Source organism: Furipterus horrens, unplaced genomic scaffold (genome assembly GCF_987537825.1).
Source record: "Furipterus horrens unplaced genomic scaffold, mFurHor1.1.pri manual_scaffold_3, whole genome shotgun sequence".
NCBI classification, from domain to species: domain Eukaryota; kingdom Metazoa; phylum Chordata; class Mammalia; order Chiroptera; family Furipteridae; genus Furipterus; species Furipterus horrens.
This window is the reverse complement of record NW_028327173.1, coordinates 103,183,490-103,210,502: the sequence shown is the minus strand read 5'-3', so window position 1 is coordinate 103,210,502 and position 27,013 is coordinate 103,183,490. Positions and strand designations below refer to the sequence as shown.

Sequence of the window (27,013 nt, the reverse complement as noted above, 5' to 3'; positions counted from 1 at the left end):
AACTTTCCCAATACCATTTATTGAATAAACTATCTTTGACCCACTGTATGTTTTTGCCTCCTTTGTCAGACATTAATTGACTATAATGGCATGGGTTTTTTTCTAGATTACCTTTTCTGTTCCATTGGTCTATATTTCTGTTGTTTTATGCCAGTACCATGCTGTTTTGATTACTATGGCCTTGTGTGATTCAACTTTGCTTTTCTTTCTCAAAATCGCTGTTGCTATTCGGGGTCTTTGTAATTTCATAAAAATTTTTGGAATGTTTTTCCTAGTTCTGTGAAATGTGCCATTGGTATGTTGATAGGAATTACATTGAGTCTGTAGATTGCTTAGAGTGGTATGGGCATTTTAATGATGTTAATTCTTCCTATTCATGAACACAGAACATGCTTCCACTTATTTATATCATCTTCAATTTCTTTCTTCAGTGTCTTCTAATTTTCCCAGTACAGCTCTTTTAAACCCTTGGTTAAATTTACTGTTAGGTATTTTATTCTTTCTGAAGCATATGTGAATGGGATTGTTTTCTTACTGTCTCATTCAGATAGTTCATTATTGGTGTATAAAAATGCAACTGATTTCTGAACATTACACTGGGGAAAACAATTTTCGTTTCGTTAGATCTGACACTTGTTTTTGAAAACTTTTGGCATCTGAATCCAAAAATTACCCCTGTTTTTCTCTATCATGTCAACTTTTTAAGGTACAGGATACCCTCCCTTTGTCCCAAAAATCATTAACAAAGGAAAGTAAAGTAAAAATTACCTGAATATACTGTTTATTTAGAGTAATTTTATTCATATAAAGGCTGTATATTGTTACTGTAAGTCAAATTCTGTACAAGTAGTAAAGTTCTGCTACCAAACATACATATTAAGGTATTTTCTCTTTTCAAATGACAGGCTAGGAAATGCCAAAATGAGATTTTTTTTTTTTTTTGCAAACATATCAGTATATATTTTTCGTATGCCAGCCTCTTCTTTCCTTGCACTCGAGTCAACAATCACGCCAGGTCTGTTCTACTATCGCAGAAACACGTTTTTCATATTCCCGCTTGTTCTCCTGGTACAGTTGGGCAGCCTGGCTGTTTGCTGGACTATTGGGATTGGGTTCATCCAATAGAGACTGTATGGACGTTAAAATGGAAGACACATCATAAGTTGGACTCCAACGGTTTTGAAGTATGTCCAGACATATACTACCATCTGCATAGACATTCGGATGAAACATCTTAGAGACAAATCTAACCGTAGGTGGTTTATTTGGATATTCCTCAGTGAATTCTATTACAAGCTTAAATGTTCCGTCCTCAAACGGGGTCCCTTCAGGCCCAAAAATGACCGCGTTCCAAACCATTATGTTGTTCTCGGACGGAGCCCCACTGACTCCGGCTGGAGGATCCTCCTGTAACCTCTTGAAGTCCCTCATGAGACGCCGGCGAGCCGGGGTAGACATATCTCGAGCAGGATCAGGGCTAGGGCATACACCGAGATCCCGGGTCCCAGCCGAGGGTAAAAGGACTGAGGCTGAAGGAGCTGAAGAAGCCGATGAGGAAGCGCCCAGAGATACCGCACTGCCCCTCTGAAGTCGAGGGTCGGTCTGGCGCCGGCTAAGCACCACCCCGGAGTAGACAGGGGCTGAACCAACAATTTGGTTCTGGAACCACATTTTCCCCTTGACAGTTCAACCAAGCCGCTGCTATATGTCCAGAAGAATCCAAAGTCTGAGAATGTCCGATTGCAGAGAATTGCAAGGGCAGTGGGTCTGAAGTAAAAGTAGTTGGGACAATGCACTTGGAAAAGCTGTCTGGATGAGTTATTTCTTCTTTATATCTTCGTTTGCTGGACTTCCATGCAGCTCGACTTTCTGGAACTTCTGGTTGTCTCTAGTTTTGAGGTAGTTGTACTCCTTCTTAGTTGTGGAGAGAGACGCAGCGTGTCTGTCTATGCCGCCATCTTGGCCGGAAGTCATTCTTGAAACAGTCTCCTTCGGTTGGCAAAGCTTTAACAAATTGCTTCATGAGATTCAGTTTTATGTGCAGAAGTGGGAATATAATGTTCTTCCTGTCAACAAGTGGCTCATGTAGAATGTTTAGATCACTAGGTTTGAGGTCAGATCTTGGAGGCCAATTGAACTCCACCCACTGCTTCTCACGAGCTCTGCTGTCCCAAATATGCAGAAAACAGGGATTACTTGGTGTATCTCCATTGCTGACCAAGAAGGAAGCAGACCATTTTAAGGTCAACACAGATAATCCAATTGTGCTTATGATATTGCAACAGATCAATGACTCTCTTTATGTCTTCATATTTTTCACAAAAACAAACTGAATTGCCCATTGGGACTGCACCAAATAAATTGCCATTGTGGAGGAGGACACACTTCAAGCTCTGCTTTGAGCTACCGATGAACAGTCACCATTCAGTTGCATTGTAACTGGAATTCACAATTCCTCCATTAAACCATGTATGTTATGGCAATAAAAGCCACTGTCACTTTGAAAGTACTCTTGATCGAAAGTAGGATGCCTTCGCTCCTTTTTCAAGCAAGTTTTTCTCATGCAGTCTTGATGCTAGGAGTTCTGAAGCCTTTTTGGATAGTCCCAAATCCCGTACCAAATCATTCAACTCATGCTGATCAAATCCCTTACGAACTGAGTCATCTTCAATTTCAAAATCTTCATCATTGCTGTCACTTAGTTCTTCACCATACACCTGTGTTTTGAAAGAGGGTAGTTCAATGAAAACTGGCACTGGGATTTCAGCTGAATGAGGCACTGGGCATATAGCTGATGGTAGACTAGGATACTCTTATTTTACATTTATTTTTCTTGTTATATCCTGATGTTTTCACTATACAAAAGTAACAGTCACTTGAATGATCTCTGGGCTCTCACCAAACCATAGGTATACTAAATGGCAATTTATCAGGTGTTCCCTTTGTGCACATCCATAAACTGTCGACACACTGCTTGCACACCTTGTGAGGGGGCCTGAGACTTACCTTGATCACCAAGTTTTACTTTAAAATAAGCAAAATAGGCTTGCCTGACAAATGTGCTGATGTTTCTCCTTTGGGAATAGTGAAACTGCCACAGATACAACAAAATGAATCAGGGTTATTTAGGCACTTATGATGAGAAATAGCAGAGGCAGACATGATCTGAAGGAAAGGAAATAAATACGTATGTGAATAAAAAAATAAATTCTGCTAACTCCTTGTATACAGACAAGAACTCGGACTACACTTCGGAATACGATTCACTATGCAGAGTGGCACACAACCTCTCACCACACTGTCTCATGTGTAACTGAATAGCCCAGACAAGTATGAACCTGTCACTGGTCTCCAAGGTCATCCCCCACCCCTCCCCACTCGAGGGAGGTTTGCTCTCAGCCAATAGGAGAGCACTAGTGCTTCCCTTGATCCAGGCTTGATCCAGCCTAGAGTGGTCACATTAAGATAAGCTATACAGAGCCCTGGCTGCTGTGGCTCAGTTGATTGAGCGTCAGCCTGCAAACCAAGTGTCGCTGGTTCAATTTCCAGTCAGGGCACATGACTAGGTTGCATGCCAGATCCCCAGTTGGGGGCGTGTGAGAGGCAACCGCACATTGATGTTTCTCTCCCTCTCTTTCTCCTTTGCCCTCTCTCTAAAAACAGATAAGTAAAGTAAAATTAAAAAAATATAAAGTAAAAAAAAATTTTAAACTATACAGAAAAAACTTGATGTGATAGAAGAAAACTAACTTCAATTTTGAAATCAGCATGCCTATTTAAGTCTAAAACAGCTGAAAAATTGAACTCAACAGGAATTATGTTAAAAATTGTTCCCCTGTGTTATGTATCCTGCTACTTTATTAAATTCACTATCAGTTCTAATAGTGTTTTTGTGTGGAATCTTTAGGTTTCTCTATGTACAGTACAATGCCATCTGCAAATAAGGATAGTTTTACTTTTTACTTCATAATTTGGATGCCTTTTATTTCTTCTTTTTGTTGAATTGCTGTGGCTAGGAAGTTCATTACACTGTTAAATAATAAGTGGTGAAAAGAAACATCTCTGTCTTTTTCTATTACTATGGGGAATGCTTGTAGTTTTTGTACATTTAGTATTATGTAAGCTGTGGTTTTGTCATATATGGCCTTTATTATGTTGAGATATGTTCTTCCTATTCCCACTTTCCTGAGTGTTTTTTATCTTAAATGGGTGCTAGATTTTTATCAAATGTTTTTTCTGTATCTATTGATATGATAATGTGGTTTTTATTCTTATTTTATGTGGTGTATCTTCTTTATTGATTTGCAGATATTGTACTAACATTGCATCCTCAGTATAAAGTCCATTAATCGAGCCATGTGATCTTTTTGATGTATTGCTGTATTCAGTTTGCTAACATTTTGTTGAGGATTTTAGCATCTATGTTCATCGGGGATATTGGCATATAACTTTCTTTTTTTTGTAGTATATCTGGATTTGGAGTTAGGATAATGCTGGTTTTGTAAAATGAGCTTGGGAGTCTTCACTTCTCTTGAAATTGTTTTTGTTTGTTTGAAAAGGAGAGGTGTTAGATCTTCTCGGATGTTTGGTAAAATCTACCTATGATACCGGATTGTTACATTTATCATTATGTAGTACAGTACAGTATTCCCTCACTTATTGCGGGTATTATGTTCCAGACCCCCATTCCCCACCCCACAAAGTAGGAACCTTACATTTATTCTACACTCTTAAACCTACGTAACTTTAACGACATATGATACAGTACCGCAAAATCCCACGATATAGCAAAAAATCCACGATAAATAATTAAATATAATATTTTTAAAAATCTCGCGATACAGTGAGGCTGCAATAAGTGAACCACAATATAGCGAGGGACTACTGTATCCTTCTTTGTCTCTTACTTTATCCTTGTTTGTAAAGCCTATTTTGTCAGATATAATAATTGCTGCCCCAGGACTTCCAGTCAAGATAGAGGCATAGGTAAACAGGGCTCGCCTCCTTGCACAACCACATCAAAATTACGACTAAACTATAGAATAACCATCACTCAGAATCATCAGAAATTGAGTTATGGAAGTCCAACAACTACAGAATTAAAGAAACCACATCCATTGACACTTGTGGGAGAAGTAGAGATACCTAAAGGGCTGGTCCCACACCGACATGTGGTGGATAAAAATTCAGGAGGGAATTCTTGGTTGCAAGGAGTCCCAGCCCCACACCGGGCCCCCAGGCCAAGGCCCAAGTGTCAGGAAATAAGCCCCCATAACTTCTGGCTACAAAAACCAGAAGGGCTTGAGTTGATGGAAGAAACTGCTGAATTCCCAAGTGGTTCCACTTAAAGAACTCACACACAGACTTACTCAGACTCATTCCCTTTGAGCTCCAGCACTGGGGTAGCAGTTTGAAGGGAGCCAATGGCATTCCAGAAGAACTAAATTGTCTGATATCCAAGTGAGAGCTGGGAGACAGCTTTCTCTAAGACAGAAGGGCAGGCAGAGGCCGTTGTCCATTTTCAGAACCCAACACACAGAGCCACAGAGTCAGCAGGCTGGTGCCATGTCTTAGACTCCAGCAACCTGGCCAACAGTGTTGGCCCCACCCTGGAGATCCCCTGAGGCTCTATCTCACCCAACTTACAGGTCCACCTAAGCTGTAACAGTGGCTTTTCACATGAATGGCTGATCATGGGTCATGCTTCACAACTTTCTAAATCCTGTCAGCCAAACAACATCCCCCAGCCCTTGTACCTCTTGCTACGTGGCCCTAGGCTTGGTACTAGCAGCAACTAGCATTGGATCACAGTTTGGCTTTGCCTGGGAACCTCCAAGCTCAACACAAGCAGCAGCCACCAGCAGGTTGCTTTATAGCTCATGCAGTGTGGACCTGGGCAGAACACAGCTGGGAACTGGCCTAGGCCTGCACCACCTGGGAAGTCCGTGCACCCAGTGAACAGCTACAGACCCTGTCAGAGCACCACCACCAAGCCTCTATACAGATGAACCTCCACAGAGAGTGAAGGTGGGTGGGTCAGTGGTCAGTGGTCACAGCTAGTCCTTGCAGCTGACTGGCCTGGTTAGATTTCTCCCATTGACCTGCCAACAGCAATCAAGGCTCGACTACAAGGAGAGGGTCCCCAGCCCACAAAAAGGGCACACCTTGAGTACCCAGCTTGGGTGATATGCAAGGCTGTTACACTGGACCCTATATGACACCTACGACATTATGCCACGCTACCAAGACACGGAGTCATAGCAGCTCCACCTAATACTTAGAAACAAACTAGGGAGTCTGCCAAAATGAGGCAACAAAGAAACAAGGCCCATATGAAAAAACAGATCAAAACTCCAAAAAAAAGAGATAAACAAAATGGAGATAAGTGATCTATCAGGTGCAGAGTTCAAAACACTGGTTATAAGGATGCTTAAGGAACTTAGTAGGACCACAACAGCATAAAAAATATCCAGTCAGAAACGAGCACACTAATTAAAATAAAGAACAATTTACAGGGAAACAACAATAGAGTGAATGTAGCCAAGAATCAAATCAGTGACTTGGAACATAAGGAAGCCAAAAACAACCAGTCAGAACAACGAGAAGAAAAACGAATTAAAAAAAAAAAATGAGGATAGTTTAACCAGGATGTGGAACAACTTGAAGCATTCCAACAATTGCATCATAGTGGGGCCGGAAGGAGAAGAGAAAGAGCAAGAAATTGGAAATCTATTTGAAAAAATAGTGAAAGAAAACTTTCCTAAATTGGTGAAGGAAATAGACACGAAAGTCCGGGAAGCACAGGGAGTCCCAAACAAGATGGTTGCAAAGAGGTCCTCTCCAAGACGCATCATAATTAAAATGCCAAAGGTTAAAGATAAAGAGAGAATCTTAAAAGCAGGAAGAGAAATGAAGTTAGTTACCTATAGTGGAGTTCCCATAAGACTGTGAGCAGACTGCTCAAAAAAACTTTGCAGGATAGACGGGATTGGCAAGAAATATGCAGGTCATGAAAAACAGCAAGATTGCTCTACCCAGCAAAGCTATCGTTTGGAATCGAAAGACAGATAAAGGGCTTCCAGACAAAAAAAAGCTAAAGGACTTCATCATTACTAAACCTTTGTATATGAAATGTTAAAGAGACTTATTTAAGAAAAAGTAGAAGATCAAAACTATGAACATAAATTGGCAGTAAATACATATCTATCAACAGTTGAATATAAAAAACAAACTAAGCAAACTAGAAGGACAGACAGAATCATGGATACAGAGGGCATTTTGATAGTTGTCAGATGGAGTGGGGTGTGGAAGAATGGATGCAGAGATGAGGGGCTTAAGAAATACAAACTGGCATTTACAGAATAGATATGGGGATGTGGAGATGGAGTACCCAAAGAACTTATATATATGCATGACACATATACATGAACAATGGTGGGGGGATTGCCTGAGGGAGTGGGGTTGCTTGGTGGAGGGGAATAAATGGGGGAAATTAGAACAATTGTAATAACATTATCAATAAACTGTAATTAAAAAAACAATTGCTACCCCTGCTTTTTGTTCCTTTTTATTTGCATGATATATATTTTTCTATATCTTTACATTTAGTCTAGGTGTATCTTTGGTTCTGAGATGGGTCTCTTGAAGACAGCATATCTATATAAGTCTTGTTTTCCCATCCATTCAAAAACCGTATGTTTTTTTTTTTTTTAATAATTGTTTATTTATTTTTAGAGAGGGGGAAAGGAGAGAGGGAGAGAAACATCACTGTGTGGTTGCCTCTCCCTTGCGCCCCCAACTGGGGATCTGACATGCAGCCTAGTCATGTGCCCTGACTGGGAATTGAACCAGCGACACTTAGCTCACATGGGAAGAGTTCACCTCCGGGTCCTTCTGGGCCATTCAGAGCACCAGGAGCTGTTATCGTGACTGCAATATACAAATAAATCTCAGCCCAACAATGGAATTGGATGGTGAGGCATGTAGAGAAAACTGTGCATAAGTTTTGGATACCCAAGCTGTCATTCTAGAGCAGCGGTTCTCAACCTGTGGGTCGCGACCCCTTTGGGGGTCCAACGACCCTTTCACAGAGGTCGCCTAAGACCATTGGAAAACACATATACAGTCTAGACATTTTCAGGTGCCTGTGAGTTAGCATCTTGTGCTTTCGGTCAGCCTGTTAGATTCTTCCTAAAAAATGAGAAGGCTTTTCATTTGGTTTCCATTGAACAGCCTGTATCATACTCAGCATTTTTTATTTAGGCATCCCTTAAGCCCTTTCAATATGCAAGTTTTGTAATGGTCTAGGAAGGTTAGGTTCCCACTGTTTGTGTCCCAGATGGGCTCTATCAAGGATATCACCTTGGCTGGTTTGGAGGTCACATTGGGATGCTCTTGACAGAAACAATGAGCCTTCTCATTAACCTTATCTGTAACTAGCCATTGGCATGATGTTAAGGAGAAGCCTGTACATCTCCCCAGTTTGGATAGTGAGTGAAAAAAATGGAGGTGATAAGATCTGCCATTTTCTGAGGATCTTTTCTACATAAGGTATTGGAATTCTTCCAGTTCAGTAAATCTGAAGTAGAAAATGGAGCATGGGCCCAACAGTAGCCAGTGGGCTGGCCTTCCTGGTTTATTCCACCTACAGGGTATTGCTTCAAAGGGAATTGTCCTGCACTGGACAGGGATGCTCTGTGGCCAAATTGGGCGCCCTGCCGGGTCTTCAAGGTTGGGTCATTCCTTTATCATCCAGGGCTGGGACTGTCAGCACTCTGGGTCCTTTTTCAGGGGTGTCTAGCAGTGTGGGTGGTGGCAAGGGAAATCTTGGCTGCTAATCCTGGGTCCCCCAGATGCAGGACAGTAAAGGAGATACATCTTTTTTTTTTCTTCCTGTGTCTTACTGTCAGGGAGGGATTTTGAAGGCAATTCTTATGTCTGTATCATTAGGTTGTCTGCTTTCTTTGCTGAATCCTTATTGTGTAATTGCATAAACACCTGGCCGTAAGAATTTTGTCCCATTTTTCTTGTCCATTGGCAAAACAATTCCAACTCTATGATGGTGTAGTAATTTAGGAAACCATTTAGAGGCCATTTCCCCCATAGTCTAAAGTATATATAGGCTAAGTAATGTTACAATAGAAAAACAATTCCTTCTAAGTCATTAGATCATAGTTGTACGTGGACCAATCTGCTAATATTCAGCCCATTGGGCTCCTTTCAGGAGTTGAAACAGAACAACCCTGATGGCGTGACAGTACAAACCCAAAGCCATAGTCATAGAAAGACCCAAGAGAAAGTGGAAACACATGAACAAAACTTGATTCATAAATCTACTAATCCACACAAGTGCTCACTAGCAATTCCTAGCATCTTATGTCTTGCCAAGTGTTACCACAAGCGGCCTTGACCAGACCCAAATGGCAAAAAGCCCAAGCGCATCAAAAAGCCCAAGTGGCATGAAGTGCAGGCAGCTGGGATAGCCTTTCAAGTGGTATCACAAATGGTTCTAACCAGACCCAAGTAGCACAAAGCCCAAACAGCTGGAACAAAGGACCCTCAGTGTTCACAACAATTCAGCTTAACCAGTGTTGGAGTCTCTCTGCTCCCAAGAAACTTGTTTTTCTTCAGCCAAGTATTTCAGGTAGCTGGTGCCATGAGAAAGATTGCAGGGAAATTCTCTGAGAAAAGCTCTTGGCAGCCGCTGGGAAGTCCCCATAGTCCCACTCCGATGGTCAGCAAGCCGAAGGCAGTTGGGACCCCAGCCCATGCCCTCCGGTACTTACAGAGGTGCATGCTGTCTTGACAGAGTTGCTAAGATCCGTAACTGAAACATGCTCAGCTGCCTCCCGCAACGAAAGTCAAACTTATGAGACAGGTTCTGGTGCAAAAAGAAAGAGGTTTAGTCATGTTCCATGACCTGGGAGAATGGTAGATTCCCATCCCAAAGACCATCTTCCTTCCTGTCCAAGCCTATGGTTCTTTTAGGGATGGGGAGGGGGCTTTTTAAAATCCAATTATCTTGCTACCTTTTGGCATACTCCGGCCCGGTCCATTCATCTTTCTAGCTTTAGGTGCACTCAGGTCCTGTCCATTTATCTTTCTAGCTTTTTACATGCTCAATCCCTGTTTATTTTTCTTTCTAGCTTTAGGCACACTCAAGGCCTGTCCATTCATCTTTTTAGCTTTTGCACACTCACTGTAAGGACCTCCTCCCTGACTCTCTAGTTTAGTGCTTTGGTCCCTGAGTGTGGCTTGGGTCATTCCTTCTGGCCCTTCTTGCTTATCCCTTTCAAGATCATCAAATTTCACATACATCCTACTCCACATCACGGCAAGGCTTCCTGCAGTGGATAAGGGTCCAACATCTGCAGCTGGATTGCATGCAGCCTGGGCGGTGGCATTGGGTGGGCAGGCATATAAGGCAGGAAGATCGCACTCCCTGCATTGCCCCCCCGCCACCCCACTCCTTTCCATGCTGCTCAGCATAGCCCTGTGCAGGCTTTGCGATCTTCCTGAGAACATAGCAGCAGCACTAACCCTTTTTGTCCTGCAGCTGGTCTTCTTATGAATCTTTTACCCTTTTTTGCTTGTATGCTTAAAAAGTTATTCCCTTGCCAGCGGTTATGTACATTTTTATTTACACTCCAATGAAATAGTTAAATTTAGGGTTTTTAAAAACTTTTACTACCCCAACAATTTTTTTTTTTTATTGCTAATTATTTAAACTCAGCCTGCCCTGGCTGGTGTAGCTCTGTGGATTGAGCACCGGCCTGCGAACCAAAGGGTCAGTGGTTTGATTCCCAATCAGGGCACATGCCTGGGTTGCAGGCCAGGTCCCCAGTTGGGGGTGTGTGAGAGGCAACCACACATTGATGTTTCTCTCCCTCTCTTTCTCTTTCCCTTCCCCTCTCTAAAAATAAATAAAATCCTTTTTAAAAAAAGTAAATTCAGCCTCCTGTTGTGAACTTCTTGAAGAAATGACTTTCCCCTCTTTGGTCAAGCATGGGATTTCTTCTAAATTCTGTTTAATAAAAGTTTGATATTACAGAAAATAATCTTATCTTTGGCTTGCATTGTTCAACAAGAGGTAGTATATATTTTAGTTTTTCAAATGATGATATTTTTGCCCCAAAGTTTATGTATGAAAAGAATGAAAATCAAATCATTATTTATAACTACCCCATACAATTCTGGTTTGTTTTTTTTTTTTTTAATGTCTTTTTAGCTACTCTCTAACAGTAAAGCACTGGTGATTTGTTTTGCAGAATCCTTGCAGCCTTTCCTGGAAGCCTGTAGCAACACTTTATTTTTTCGTACTTGCTCTGTGCTGCTTCGAACACCTAAGCTTGATCTTCAAATACTAGAAAAGCTCAGTATTATTCTACAGAAACTTTCTAAAATCAAGTAAGAATTTTTAATTTCTAACATTTTTTAAGTATATTTTACTGATTATGTTGTTACTGTAGTCCCAATTTCTTCCCCTTTGCTCCCTCTGCTCAGTACCCCCTTCCCTCCAGTAGTCCCACCCCCTTAGTTCATGTCCATGGGTCGTACATATAAGTTCTTTGGCTTCACCCTTTCCTATTTTCTTAACTTCCCCATGTCTATTTTGTACCTACCAATTATGCTCTTTAATCCCTGCATCATTTCCCCATTTCTCCCCCTTCCCCCACCAGCTGATAACCCTCCAAATGATCCCCATGCTTAATGATTCTGTTTCTATTCTGGTTGTTTGCTTAGTTTGTTTTTGTTCTTATTTTTTAGATTATGTTGTTGATAGTTGTGAGTCAAGCAATCTTAAAGTAACTAAAACCACGAAGATGAAATTATTTTGTATCAAATGGATGGTTATATACAATTATTTGATAATTTCTCTCTAGAAATAAGAAATATATAATTAGATATAATTTTAACTAATTAATAATAAAATTACTGACCATTAGAAAGAGGATGGTTGAAAAGGTATTTTGAAAGAAAGGCAAAAGGTAAACTGATATTCTGCTACTTTGAAAAGCCTAACTTATTTAAAATAAGATAATCAAGTATTTGACTCTGTTTAACCGTTAGGAAAAAGCAATTCTCAAGTGTAGTGAATAGTGAATAGGGTGCAGTGTTCAGGATTATGAAACATTTTCTTTTTTCTTTGAATACTTTTTCACTTTAGGCTATCTCATAAGACCTATTTTGTTTGTCTTGGCATGTTAATTTTTTTAGTTATCTATTTTCTTCACTATTTTTAAAAACAGATGCCATTTTTCCACATTTAAACATTGTCTCTTAATGTCATTACAGATGAACTCCTTAAGCATGTGTAATTAAATTAATGTACTCATTCTCTTAACAGGAGTAATAAAAAGTTCTTTGAACTCTTTACAATTCATCTGATGCTTCAGGAAATACAAAGGACAACACATCCAGAGCATGCCTTTCTCTGTATTAACCTAAATTCAACTCTGTTTAATTTGGGTTTAACGAAATACAATTCCCTAGCCTCCAATGGAAACCATTAGACAGGCTTGTTATTATTTCGTATATACTATATATGTGTTGCCTATTTGTAAGATTTGCAAAAATCATCAAATAACTAAAAGTGTACTAAGTAAAGTTTTCAGTAGCATCATTTATCATGAAAAATAAAATAAAATAATTTTTTAACTTAAAAAAATCTGTAGAAGCTCTGGAATTTGTGGAATGTTACAGTTCAACTAAGGTAGTACTAATGTGCAAAATAGAATTTCCAGAATTAATGACACTAGGGTTATTTTTTGTAAACCTGCTTTATTAAAATTCCTAAAATCATGTGATTATTTAGAATAAAACTGGTGTTTATGCAGGAACAGGGGTGGATCATGTTGTCATTCTGTTTTCTTAATATATTAGATATCGCCCTGATTTGTGTGTCTTGGTTGGGCACTGTCCCAAAAAGCAAAAGGTCACCAGTTTGATTCCTGGTCAGAGGATATGCCTAGGATGCAGGTTTGGTCCTCCGTCAGGGGGCATGCGAGAGGCAACCGATTGATGTGTCTTTCTCACATTGCTGTTTCTCTCCCTTTTTTTCTTCCTTCTTTCCCCTTTCTCTAAAAAATAAATAAATAAAATCAGTAAAAATATATATTAGAAATCTCCCCTTTTGGAAACAAAAGTACATAATTTGTAACTATCACCTTTATATTACAACTTTTCTATATATCCTAGATTCACAAATACTGATATTTTATTGTGCTGTTCATGGAGTACTTTAGGGAAAGAATTTTGATTTTTTTTCTATTTTTATTTTTCCAAAGTTAATTTATTATCAAAACATATGCACAAAATTTTTTAAATTATTTTACACTGAAAAATAAAAGTTTTCTAATTTCAACACCAACACCTGTAGATATCTCCTTCTGTAGCCAAAGATGAGTGGAGTAGCCAGAAACAAAACTATTCTGTCATTGATACTTCAGAAAATAGAATGTTAACAGAAGAAAAGACCAGTTCTCTCAGAACACAGAATACCAGAAATGGTACCAGTAAGAGTGGACGCCAGGTGGTAGAACAGAGGTTGACACTACAGCATGGGGTATTTGATGTTTCTAAAGAAGAGAATAAAACAAGTGAAGCAGAAGCATTATTCAAAGATTAATTGAATAAAGATTTTGGGGAGCTAAGGAAAGGTCTACATGTACAGATTGAAAGAGATCATCGTGTTACAGAAAAATTAGTGAGAAATGGAGTCTAAAATTAGGCATACACTGTAATTTAGATACATCACAATTAGAATTTAATAGTAAGGATTAACATTTAAGGATAAAGGCAAAAACAAACAAAAGCCTGTAGGAGAAGAAAAATGAAGCTAGCGTCTATACAATGCCAGAAGTTGATAACTATCCCTTCCTGTTTTAGAGAGGGAAATTTTAATCCAAGAATTTATACCTAGTGAAGGTATCTTTCATAGGTGAAGATAATGGAAAGAAATTTTCAGATATGTTCAGAAATTTTACTATTTACATGCTCTTTTTAAGAAAAGAAACTTCTTATATTATTCTAACAAATTTAGAGATGAAGGGAAATTGAATTTATTAAATCAAACTCATTTGAAATGACTGTAGTGAACACTGAAACTACTTAAACATAAATATATTTAAATGAATTGTAAACTTGTTTTTAAAATAAAGTGAAATGTTAAATTCTTCAAAAGAATAAATAATGGGGAAAGCAATAATAGTAAGAATTTTGGTAATACTATTAACTGATGTTAAAACTGAAGATTAAGTGGGATCCTGAAATTGAGGTGAGAAGGAGGAGCTAGTAAGTAAAAGTTTTCTACATTTTCATCAGAAATAGAGTCAGAATGTTCCATTTCAGTATTAATTTTAGCAGTTAGAAAAATGAAGGATAAAGTTGCTTTTAGAAAATGTCAAAATGAATATTCTCAAAACATTGAAGAAGAAAAGCAAACTATAATGACATAGCAAAAGAGAAAACTAGGAATATGCAAAAAACATATATAGGGTAAATAAAAGAGGTTTTTTAAATTATAAAGTTTGTATTGTCTTCTGGTGATAAATTTGAAAATCTGGATGAAATGGACTTTTCTAGAAAAAGACATTATCAAAATTATCTCAAGAAATCTGCATAGAAAATCATTAAAGCCCTGGCTGGTGTTGCTCAGTGGATTGAGTGCTGGCCTGACAGCCTAAAGGGCACCAGTTCCATTCCTGGTCAGAGCACAGAGCACTTGCCTGGGTTGTGGCCCAGTCCCCAGATTGGGGCTTGCGAGAGGCAACTGATTGATGTTTCTCTTGCACATCAGTGTTTCTCTTCCTCTCTCTCTCCTTCCCCTCCCATCTCTTAAAATAAATAAATCTTTAAAATATTATTAAAACTTTTTATAAAATTATGGAAAAATTCTTTTAAAAAATGACATCAAGTCCAGGTGTTTACAGATGAACTGTTTTAACATTTAAAAGGAAATATTTAAAGCTATTTGAACTGTCCCAGAATCTAGGAAAACATTCTAATTTATTTTCTACAGTTAGCATGAACATACTACCCAAAAATTGACAAAGAAAGTTAGAGTAAAATAGATTCAAAAGTCTTAAAGAATTATGAACAAATCAACATCAATATATTACTGAAACCCTAATCCATGACCAAATTAGTGTAGTATGCATTCTAGAAATAGAGTAAATGCTTGAACTACACATTTGAACCAGTTTTTTCAATGAATATATCTTTTTTTTTATAACTTTTTAAATAACTTTTTCTTTTCTCTAGCTCTATTGTGAGAATATAGTATATAATACATATTGACAGCCTTGGTTCCCATGCTATCCCACCTCCCCCTGCCTGCTTGCAGCTGTCTGGGAGTTTCCCATGATAGTGGGGTACATCAACCTGAGCTCCGTTTGGTTTTGATGAGACCTAGACTCACAGCTGCGGGATAACAACTGATTTCAATAGTTTCTTTTTCTTCCCCCTGTAAAACAGCCCCTCCTTCCCTCGGACCCCGGAGTCGGGCCATTTGCGGCACGGCTTCCTTCCTGCTTGCTAGTTCCCTCAATAAACTTCTTTTCTTATGCTCGCTGCCTCCTCATGGTTCTCTGAGTGACACCGTTCTTATATTATGGTGCTGAAACCTGAGATTGGGACACTGGCTCAATCAGGACTCTCAAGTCGGACTCGGGCCCAAGGTGGCCCCAATCCTTGGACCTGGAATTGCTCAGACCTCCATAGGTCGGCGGCTTCAGCTTCCCCTCTGGCTTGCTGACCCCTTCTGCCTCCTTTTTCCTCCGACCCTCTTCCAACTGCCATCTACTCCCAGTCAACACTGACCCTCGGATTTATGGATGAGTTCCCGCCTCTTTTCTCTGTGGTTCTGTTTCCAGGTCTAATCCGAGACCATTCCGGGCAGTCCGGCCCTAAATCTAAGCGCTCAGTCGGAACCACTCCTTGGGGTCAGTCTGGACCCCTCTCTCCGGAGCCTGATAAGCCCAGAGATGCCTGGGATAAATCAGCGCCCCTCCTCTTGGCCTTTGGCCCTCCACACTCTGGTTGAAACGGGGATACTAGTCTCAACAGAGTGCGAAGCTGGAAACATTGGCTTAAACTCCCCCTCTGCCTCTCCTTCCTTCTCGGACCCACAATAACCCTAACCGTCACCTTGGGACTCGGCCAGTCCCTCCCACCTAAAAAATACCCCTCTTGGGTGTTTAGCCTATAATCTCAGACCTCTTCAACTAAATGGAGAGGTCAAGGCACTGTCGTGTAGCCCCAATATCCTCTAAATAACCAAAGTCAGTAGAAAACAAACAAACAAATTCTCACAGACCTCCATAACTTTCTCTGGCAGTTGGACAGGCAGTCAAAAAATTTCCCTATGCTCAGGCTTTCTAAACTCTTCAGACCACTCTCTCTGCAAACAGCTCACTGTCCACCAAACTCTCCTTATCCGAAAAAAAGCCACCTTCCTCTCAACCTTCTGCACCCCCTTTAAGCTGTTCTCCTTTTTCCTCACACACACACACACACACACGCACACACACACACACACACTTAATTACGATAAAACACCAAAACAGATTTTTAGCAAAACCCAAACCTTTATTCACAAACTGGCATCTCTGGGTGCAGCCAAGGACCAAGGGGGCTCCCTGATGCATTTTCCCATTTCCCAGAGTTGAGTAATGAACGTCCTCCCCTCAGATTTAGGATATCCTTTGTTCTCAGAGGCGTTTGTGGAATGCCCCTTTTCTAATGCTAGTATTGTTAACTCTGGCTCAAAGAAACCCCTCTAATTACATTTGCCCTTTACTGCTAAATATTTTTCCACTGGTCTAAAAGCTTCTTTCATTTAAACACTTCTGCTCCCTCTTCCATGCCACCCGACACGTGCCTGGGCTGCTGGGTGCTTGGCGCCAGAAATGAGAGCCACTTTAGGGGTGCCTCCCCCCGCGGTCACACTGCGCCCAGGCCGGTGCCTGGCTTTGTCCCTGCCCCCGAGCGCGCACGTGTGCGCCAGCTCCCACCACAGCTAGGACGATCATCAGGAAGGGCCCAGCTCACGTCCAGAGTCACCGTTGCCGCTGGCGCCCCCGGGTGACCCCCCCTCACCCCCCCCCCCCCCGCCGGAGGAAACCTCCCGCCTTCGCCTCCGCAGCCCGCTCTTCATCCCTGCTTCTCCTCCTTTCTCCCACTTTGTTGCCACCACCTTCTCCAGCCAATCCCGGAGGCCCATCCCTATCTCCCCTTCCCCAGCCACTCCCAACTTCCCATCAGCATCACCCTTCTAGTCTCCACCCTGCCCTCTGTGAGGTCGTTGATAAACATGGTGTCCCATTTTGCCGGAGGGAGGCCTCTTCTTACCCACTTCATTAATCAATCAGCCCCAAACATTCAAAAATCCAAAAATTATAGACAAGCCCCCAAACCCTTCCATATATAAATCACCTTCCAAATATAAAACCGGCAAGAGGAGAGGGAGAAGAAGCCACTAAAGCAGAAATGCAAGCATCTCTTTTCCTGGCTAATACCCTAAAAAATTTCTTCAAGGAAAAAAATTAAGCCTAAAAGGAATGCCTCCACCATCAGGCAACCTCCAGGCCCCTGTTTCCGGTGCAGTCAGGAGACACATTGGACAAAGCTCTGTCCAACCCCCCCGCTTATCTCCTCTCGGTCCCTGCCCTCTCTGTCCAAAGACAGGTCATTGGAAGGTAGACTATCCATTGGCCTATAACTACTGAGGGGACTAGCCCACCTACCCTGGTAGTGGATCTGGACGCTAGCCTTACGGTTCCAGACCTCCTTGGACTTTCCACCGCCTGACGGGGCCCAGGTTCGAAAGCTGCGCCTTTCACTATCATGGCTGCAAAACCCAGGGTAAACATTGGTGGCAGGTAAGCTCATCTCCTTTATCCTTGATACAGGACCTATGTATTCTGTTCTGCCCAAATTTTCGGGGCTCCTAACTCTCTCTGCCATATCAGTTATACAAATAGCAAGGCAACCCAAGCCGTAAGTACCCCTCCCCTAACCTGTCTCATTGGGCATCAGGCATTCATCCTCTTCTTTCTAGTGCTGCTGCACTGCCCAACCCCACTTCTCAGACACGATATTGTAACCAAACTGCACGCATCTATGTTTCTTAGTTATTTTGACTCCATACCCCCACCAAATAATCCCACCTCAAAACCTCCCACTTTACCATTCTAGACCTCAAAAATATCTTCTTCACTATCCCACTCTCCCCAGCCTCCCAAGACCTCTTTACCTTCACCTGGACCAACCCAACCACTAAAATAACCCAGCAACTAATGCAAACAGTCCTGCCTCAAGGGTTTCAAAATAGGCCCCACCTCTTCAGACAAGCCCTAGCAACTGACTTACAGCAGCTTAACCTTTCCTCAAGCGTCCTCCTACAGTACGTGGATGGTCTCCTCTTCTGCAGTCCATCTGGGAACCTTTCTCATCTCCATACTGCCCAGCTCCCAAACTTTCTTGCTGGTTGGAGATACCACGTGTCACAAGGCAAAGGCCAATTCTCTCAAACTCAGGTCACATATCTCGGACTCTCTATCTCTACTCTCTACTCATAAACACCTAACTCCAGAAAGACAGGACCTAATAACTACCCTCCTCCTACCCCATACTAAACAAAAACTCCTATCATTTTTAGGCCTCACCAATTTTTTCAGAACTTGGATACCTAATTTTCAATCCTTAGCCAAACCTTTATATCAGCAACAGCTAGAGACTTGTCTGAACCCCTAGAAAACTCTCAAGCCCTCCTTATACCTATCACCACACTCAAAATAGCACTCAGCCAATAAGCCTTTCCTCCTAAACACCAACACAAAAAATAGCTTTGCTCTCAAGCTGTTAGCACAGCGATATAGACCAGACCAGTGGATTATAACCTCTTCTTCCAAACCACTCGATTCTCTCTTCCTAGCCTGCCTCCTCATCTTAGCAGCAGCAGCAATTCTCAGTCAAAAAACCCTTAAGTTAATTCTCTTTGCCCAGGTAACAGTCCACTCCTCTCATACTATTTCCGGCCTACTAACCCATCAGGCCATTGCTGCAGCCTTCTCTTCCCGAATTCAGTTCTTACACCCCCAACTACTTCAAAATCCTCAAAATCTCCCTAAATAAATCAGCTCTCCCCCTCAACCCTGCCTCATTACTTCCCCTCCCACTCCCATACCCACGACTACACTCAATGTGTCTCTTTCCTTTTATACCCCTTCCCCAACATACAAGACACCCCTCTACCCCAGGTAAAATCCTCGTTTATAGAAAAAAAACTCCTGCAATGTCGGTGCAAAATATGCCATCACTACCCTCACCTCCATCATTAAATCAGAACACTTGCCCTCTGGTACCTCTTTCCAACAGGCGTAACTTATTACCCTAACGTAGACCTTGGCCCTTAGAAAAAATCATCATATCGCTATATACACTAACTCCAAATATACCTATCACATCATACATTCACACATAAAAGACACATTGACTTTATTGCCCAAGCTAGGGAACAGCCATACAAAAAAGTCCTAATTTAAAATCTTCCTCTCATACTTCTCCTCTCCCTTCAAAGCGATCCTAATGCCTCTCATAACCCCACTGCTTCTCCTCCTATTATTCCTTGCCCTTGGCCCCTGCTTCCTCAAATGGCTAGTTAACTTTATTCAGAAAATGGTCCAATGCATGACAGCCTCTACTGTCCATAATGTATTCTTAAGATCTTTCAGATAACCCATGGCAAGAGATGACCCCAAGCCAGCAATCAATCCCCTCTCATCGCCCCTAACTCAGCAGGAAGTCGTTATAGAAGAATAGAGATTCGACGAACCCTCTTCAAACCAGTCTCTGCCACCCCCCCAAAAAACACACCCCACCCCTCACTTCTTTTTATTAAAACAAAAAGGCTAGAATGACAGCCTTGGTTCCCACACCATCCTCCCTTCCCCTGCCCACCTGTAGCTGTCTGGGAGTTTCCCATGATAGTGGGGTACATCAACCTGAGCTCCATTAGGCTTTGATGAAACCTAGACTCACAGCTGCGGGATAACGACTGAATTGAATAGTTTCTTTTTTCTTCCCTCTATAAAACAGCCCCTGCTTCCCTAGGACCACGGAGTTGGGCCATTCGTGACATGGCTTCCTCCCCGCTTGCTAGTTCCCTCAATAAACTTCTTTTCTTCTGCTCACTGCCTCTAATGTTTCTCTGAGCGACACCGTTCTTACACATATAACATACAAAATATGTGTTCATCAGCTGTCTATGTAATTGTTAAGGCTTCCTGTCAACAGTTGGCTATTAGTACTTAAGTTTTGGGAGAGTCAAAGGTTACATTCAGATTTTCAGCTGTAGGGAAGGGGCACAGGTGGTGGTTTGGTGCCCCTGATTCTGCATTACTTAAGGGTCAGCTGTATAAGCCTGGATTTCTGGTAAAAATAATGCATTTTGTTATATTTCTAGAGCAAGAAAGGAGGTAAATCATATACACATTTTAATAAATGCCTAAAAATATTATAATTCAAACTTGCATTCCTGATGAACAGTATGTTTAAAGGAATATAACATCAACAAATTTACTGTGAAACACTAGAGATATACCTATTAAGGTTAGGAATAAAGTTAGGAAGTCCTTTCTTAATATATTTTGGGATATTTAAAGAAGCATAACTTTGGGATGAGAAAAAAGTTATTGCCGATGATGTGATTACCTGGAAAACCCTAGGATTTTTACAAAACTTCAGCAAGACGCTCAATTATAAAATAAACATAAAAAGCAAAGCGCTTAAATGTTCTAGCAATACCTAATTAGAAACTGATATTCTACTTACAATGAATAAACTTAAAAATGTATATAGATATTTTTTCTTGAATTTAATAAAATGTTTTTATTTAAGTTTGTATTTTAAAGTTGGCAGTGAATTTATTTGCACAACAATTTGCATCCAGTAGTTTTTTTGATAACACAGCATCAGTATGCACAAATGTTAACATTTCACTTTCATGTTACATTAATATTTGTAACATGCATTTTTTCCTGAACAGGTATAGAAATTTTTCTTAGAATTACTATGTTAAAAAACAAACAAACAAAAAACCATAGCCCAAAAAGACACATTCTGAAAAGGTATGAGTGGTAGGAGAGGGGAGAAATTCAGTTTATTCTTTCTAAGTCATCTTATTGACCCTTGAATGCTAGGTTCTTGAGTCACAATGGCATAGAAATGAACACTGAACTCAGTACAAGATCAAGAATATAGAGTTTCTTGAAAAGAGCTTGTGCATAAGAGAATTGACCAGAAAAGACAGGTTAAGCTCTACAAAAGGTTCTGTGGATGACTTATACAGGGACCTTGGGGTGGGTGTAGGGCTTGGGAATGATTGTCATCTGGTGATAGTTGATCCCAGGGTCATCGCAAGATTGTTTCCATGGCCAGTGGACCACTTAAAAGGCCTGTAAAATAATGCTTGTGCAAACATTCTGGTTGCTATTTTCATATTTTTTGCACCGCACCAAGGTCTAGAAAAGGAAAGCAAGAAAAAAAATCTGAACTAAATGGTGTACTAAAATATTTAATAAAATATAACAGAATAATATTTCAACCATATAAAGTGAACAGCAGTCAGCAGTGGTATTAAGAACCATCATCACTGTCATTAGCAAATGAGGAGAGACTTTAAGGTTTAAGTACTCTTCTAGTTTTCTGGGAACCCCAAGAACTCATCATCGCTAGTGTCAGAATTTATGGGGGCCTTTAATAACAGGCATTGAGGGAGTTAAGAGGTATCACTAGTTGTAACAGTCACTGAGAGTATCACTATCCTAGTTACAGGTTCTGGCGGACTACCCCCAGTGCCTATTATGGCTCGTGATACCCTTTAATCCCCTCAGTGCCTGTGTTACTAATGGAATAGTAACCCCACCATAACTCCCTTTTTATACAGTAGTCCCTTGCTATATCGTGGTTCACTTATCCTGGCCTCATTGTATCGCGGGATTTTTTAAAATGTTTAATTATTTATCACGGATTTTTTGCTATATCGCGGGATTTTTCGGTACTGTATACGTATGTTGTTAAAGTTACATAGGTTTAAGAGTGTAGAATAAATGTAACGTTCCCACTTCACGGGGGGTCTGGAACGTAATACCCACGATAAGTGAGGGAATACTGTACTACAAACTTCAGCATTTATGGCTGCTCACCCAGTTACTGCTGGCCTCCTCACACAGAAATCTGCTGTGCACTGGGAACAGTATGGAGGTAGATGAGACAGCTGTAGCATCTAATGGCTCCAGTAGCCAGCCAATAAAATTATACTTCAGCTCCACCCATCTGCCTCTCGTGATTGTCAGAGCTTAAGACACAGTGATCTGTGATTGGAGGCAGTTCTACTGACACACACAGTGTCAGACAATTTGGCAGTTGGCACTGTGCCTCATACCCATTAATAGCCTCAGATGATTCAACAGGTCAGCGGTTGTATCTGGGAGTGTCCGGTAATGGGCAGAGGCAGATGACGACTGACCAGATGCCCTGAGATTCAGAAGTAAAGTGGGACATTTAAGTGTCCCCAGGGATTTCTTGTGGGCCCACTGCTTCCTCTTCTATCAGCTATCGCCACCACTGACACGTCAGGTAATACACATCACGGTCTGTGACGCAATATTTGCTCCATTAGACGCACAGACATTTCCCCCCACTTTTGGAGGGAAAAAAAAGTGCATCTTATGGGGCAAAAAGTATGGTAATTGAAAAACAACTATTTTGTAGAACATAATATTAAAAAGGGATGTTACTGTCATACATTCTTTCCTTTAAGGATACGATTAGATTAATTTAAACTATGGAATTTTACTGAAAGCAAGGAGTCATAAGCCTCTAAGAAGTTCTTTCAGTCAAGATGGAGTCCAGATGTTACTCCTATATTGTCTCAATTATTCTTTCCCTTTGTAAAATTATGATTCTTATTTTAGTTATAAGTTTTAATTAGTTTTATCATGGTAACATTCAATTATTGATACAGGCTTTTCAATTTGCTCAAGATTATGAATTGAAAGTGGAATGAAGCAGCATTTCCAGTTGACAAATGGATCTACAGATAATGCCATATCTCTTAAATTAAGCTTGTGACAAACCAATAAACTATAGCAATAAGAAAACTATTGATAAAGTACAACCACAGAATGCTCAACTCAATATATGCTGGAATCTGTAAGTAAAAGGGTACTTACTTGAAGTAGTACAAATAGTAACCAGGAACCATGAAAACAGATAATGAACCTGGGCAAGAGTTTTTTTTAGAGCTCGTAGTATAACTAAAGGATGAAAGGGGAAAAAATAGGATAGTTTCATTCATTTAGGAAGCTATACTGATAGCCTGTACCATGGTCATAACTTCTGACCAAGATTTTATAAAAGCCATAAATAGTCCTGGTCGGGTGGCTTAGATGATTGAAGTGTCATCCATCTAAGTGTTTACCAAAAGATTGGAGGTTTGATTCCTGGTCAGGGCACATACTTAGGTTGTGGGGTTTGATCCCTGGTTGGGGCACATACAGAAGGCAACTGACTGATGTTTCTCATCTCTCTCTCTCTCTCTCTCTCTCTCTCTCTCTCTCTCTCTCTCCTCCACCTCCTCTCTTCCTTCCCTTTCTCTCTATTGTTATCAATAAATGTATCTTCAGGTGAAGATTAAAAAATAATAAAATAAAAGCCATAAGTAAAATAATCACCATGGAAAAATGATAGAACTTTGCTGATGTTGAAAGGGGATTTGTAAGAATAAATATTCTCTGCCTTCAGATTTTGGTAGATAGCTAGATCTTGCAAAACATAAGAAAAGACTGAAACCCAAATTAAAATTCTATAAAGAAAAAAAATTTTTTAAGATGGCAACTAAAATGTAGAACAATTGAACTGAGTTACCAACTGAACAGAAGTCTTATATTCAATGATTTACAGAAGAAGCCACATTGAGATTGGTAAAAAAGGCAGAATCGGGAAGACGGTTGGCACCACAGCCATGTGTGACAGCTAAAAATCCAGAGGGATATGTCAGCTGCAAAGGTTCCCCTTGTGTCTCAACCCCACACCAGGCTACCCAGGTCAGAGCAGGAAGAAGAGCCCATGTAACAACTGACTCTGAAAGCCAACAAGAATGCTATCTGCTAGGGAGAGATGGGAGTTTGCTGGAGACACACGCATCCCCTTAAAGGGCCAGCACATGAAATATCATTCACAGCCACTCGCCCTGGACTCTAGCAGAGGGAGGGCGGCTCAGAGAGAAATAGGGTCATGTGAGGAGAGCCTGGGTTGTGTGGCTCCAGGGATAGAGCTGAAGGGATGGCCGGCAGGGTCCCTGTGCTGAATCCCTCTCCCTCATGGCAGATGCCATCTTTCTTGGATAGAGCACTCCCCCCTCCATACAGCATTAGTCTAGGAGAATGCAACAGCCACACCCTCCCGACTCCCTGTTGGCCTGCCCTGCAGAGCTCACACCCTTCAGAGGAGTCAACTCCCTGGGCCCAGTGTGTAGAAGTCTGGGTGGATTCAGTGGGTACCAGGAACCGTTGCATGTCTCTGGGGTGGGAATCATTCCCCCACCTTCCCATAAGTCAGATGGGTGCCATCCTCCCAGAGGAGGTCCACCAGTCCCACCTTCCTGACTCCTGGTGACCCCACCATGTTGACCTTGAGCTCTCCAGAAGGTCTGGCCAGAATCCAGAACAGATGGTTGTGTGTCTCTAGAATGGATAATTTTTCACTTATGTGCCTGACCAGTGTACAGCTCTCTCTTCACACAGCCAAATCTTGGTCTGTTTGGATCTGTTCAACTCTCCTGGCATCCCCCTGAAGATTTCCTGAGACCCCACCCCAACATAAGGGTGGCAGCTAGGCTTGGTGTACTCTGGGACTTTTTCTGAGTGGCACTAACTTTAAATTTGTATCAATCTAGTGAAAACCTACCTCATGCAGTTCAAGTGCCACCAGTGGCTCTTTAAGTGACTGAGCCTAACATGCAGTTGGCAAGTGGAGGAGGATCTCAGGGTGCCGTGAGCCTTTTACTGACCTGCCCATGGACTCAGTGCCAGTGTAAGGCAGCCTTGGTGTGCAACTTCACCCTTCCCATACACACCCAGACGCAGCAGAAGCAGCCAAAAACTGTGGATCACTTTGTAGCTCCAAGCAAGTTTCTCAGGGCCAGTCACAAACAGCATCTGGCATTGATCTGCACCAGCAACCCACCCAAAAGGCTCCAGAATCAATGAACCCAGAGGTGGGCTTTAGATTTCCGTATATTAATTTTGTGTCCTGCTGGTTTACTGAACTAATTTATCAGTTCTAGTAGTTTGTGTGTGTGGAATCTTTAGGTTTCTCTACATACAGTATTATGTCATCTGCAAATAATGAGAGTTTTACTTCATAGTCAATAATATTTTCATAATTATTTACAGTGCCAAGTGGGTACTGGAAATACCAGGGAACACTTAGTAAAGTATATGATTGTCTGATTACTATGCTGCACACCTGAAACTAATACAAAATAATATTGAATATAAGCTGTGATTGAAAAAAAATATTAAAAAAATAAAATAATTTTTCACATTTAAGTGAAAGGTTGGTTGTTTTACAGGAACTCAAGTAAAACTCTATACAAACTATCAGGAAAACTGGATAATGCAAAAAGCCACTAGTAAAAAATTATTTGAGTAGACATGCAGATCTAGTATTTAGTAAACCTAATGCCTGAAAGTACAAAATCCCTGAATTAGGTTATAATGGAAATGTTTACCAAAAGTAAAAGATCAATCAATGCTAGCAAAATGCAAATATAGTCTATAAAGTTTGATAGGTGTTTTTTCTTCTGATTCCTAGTGGGAAGATATTATATTTAATATTTTCCCAAGTATAATCAAGAATGACAGATGGTTACCATCTAGTGGTTGATTTTTTTTTTAATGTAACTGGTACTGAAAAGAGCAGTTGTCTGAAGAAAGCAGTCATATTTTAAGGTAAACTTCAGAAGACTTGCTGAAATATGTATGACAAAATACTGCCTTGCTTTATCTTTAATTTTCACTTTCTCCAGTAAGTCTACCTCCTATTTCCAGTTTTTACTGCCCTCAACTATCTTACTTTTGGTCGCTGGCAAACTAAAATGCCATAAGAATTAGCCCTCTTTTGCACGGGGGGGGGGGGGGGTGAAGGAGCACATTTCCCCCAAGCTGGACTTTTCCTCTTAAGTCTGGGTCCTTGCAGTCACTTCCAGAATGTGTAAGGTGGTTCTGACACCTACCAAGACACCTGGGTACCTGCTTTATTTGGCCACAGATGACCACACTAAACTTAATAAGCTTTTATAAAATAGAAACCAAATATAAAAATCTTCAGAACATAAACATTGCTGGGGAATATAAAAAGAACTTTGAAATGGGTCTTATAATTGTTGCCATTTTACAGACTGGAAAAGAAACAGATTTAGGGAGACCTAACGACTAAATTAAGCAACTGTTATTGCTGTGGCTCAAACTTAATCTGCTATGTGATGATAATGAGAGTGAACTTAATAGATTTATACTCATATTATAGTTGTGGCTCACATCCTTGAATATTCCTGTCTCTTCCAACTTCCAAGTCTATTGGAATAAGAGAAATCTTTCTAGAATAAGTAAAGTTTTTGTTTCTAGTAGTGTGGTGTACTACTTACTCTTCAAGTTCAATGCAACTAAGAACATTGGGGATACACCCACACACACACATATCTGAGCAGGTGGCAAAGTAAAATAGTTTCTTTGAGTCCAGAAATGATGATGAAACAAAAGTATCAGAAGGGCAGTTGGGAACTGGAGCCCAGTGTTTTCCTGAAGAAACCTGTCAATCTTTAGTGGCCCTGAGCCAGAGTAGGCATAAGGGGAAGAAGGCAAAGACTAGTGACAAGCAAGATGATATATTGGAACTAAAAGAGAGAGACAAAGACAGTAGAGCTTTGGTAGTCTCCAAAAGGCTGCCT

General features: G+C 40.8%; 1 protein-coding gene and 2 pseudogenes across 1 annotated transcript in view; 1 reads left to right on the top strand and 2 right to left on the bottom strand.

Annotated features, from left to right (window-relative positions):
- The window catches only part of CCDC138 (coiled-coil domain containing 138), a 193,773-nt gene extending 180,731 nt beyond the window's left edge, over positions 1-13,042 (top strand). Inside the window, exons 14-15 of the mRNA XM_090269933.1 lie at positions 11,268-11,406; positions 12,347-13,042. Of these exons, the coding sequence (XP_090126059.1) occupies positions 11,268-11,406; positions 12,347-12,512 (305 nt within the window). The 3' untranslated portion in view covers positions 12,513-13,042. The remainder of the gene's footprint in view (positions 1-11,267; positions 11,407-12,346) is intronic.
- LOC150015604 (ubiquitin-conjugating enzyme E2 A pseudogene) lies at positions 949-1,644 on the bottom strand (annotated as a pseudogene).
- Positions 13,043-22,985: 9,943 nt separating the features above from the next.
- On the bottom strand, positions 22,986-26,003 carry LOC150015602 (putative G protein-coupled receptor 160; annotated as a pseudogene).
- Positions 26,004-27,013: the final 1,010 nt, after the last annotated feature.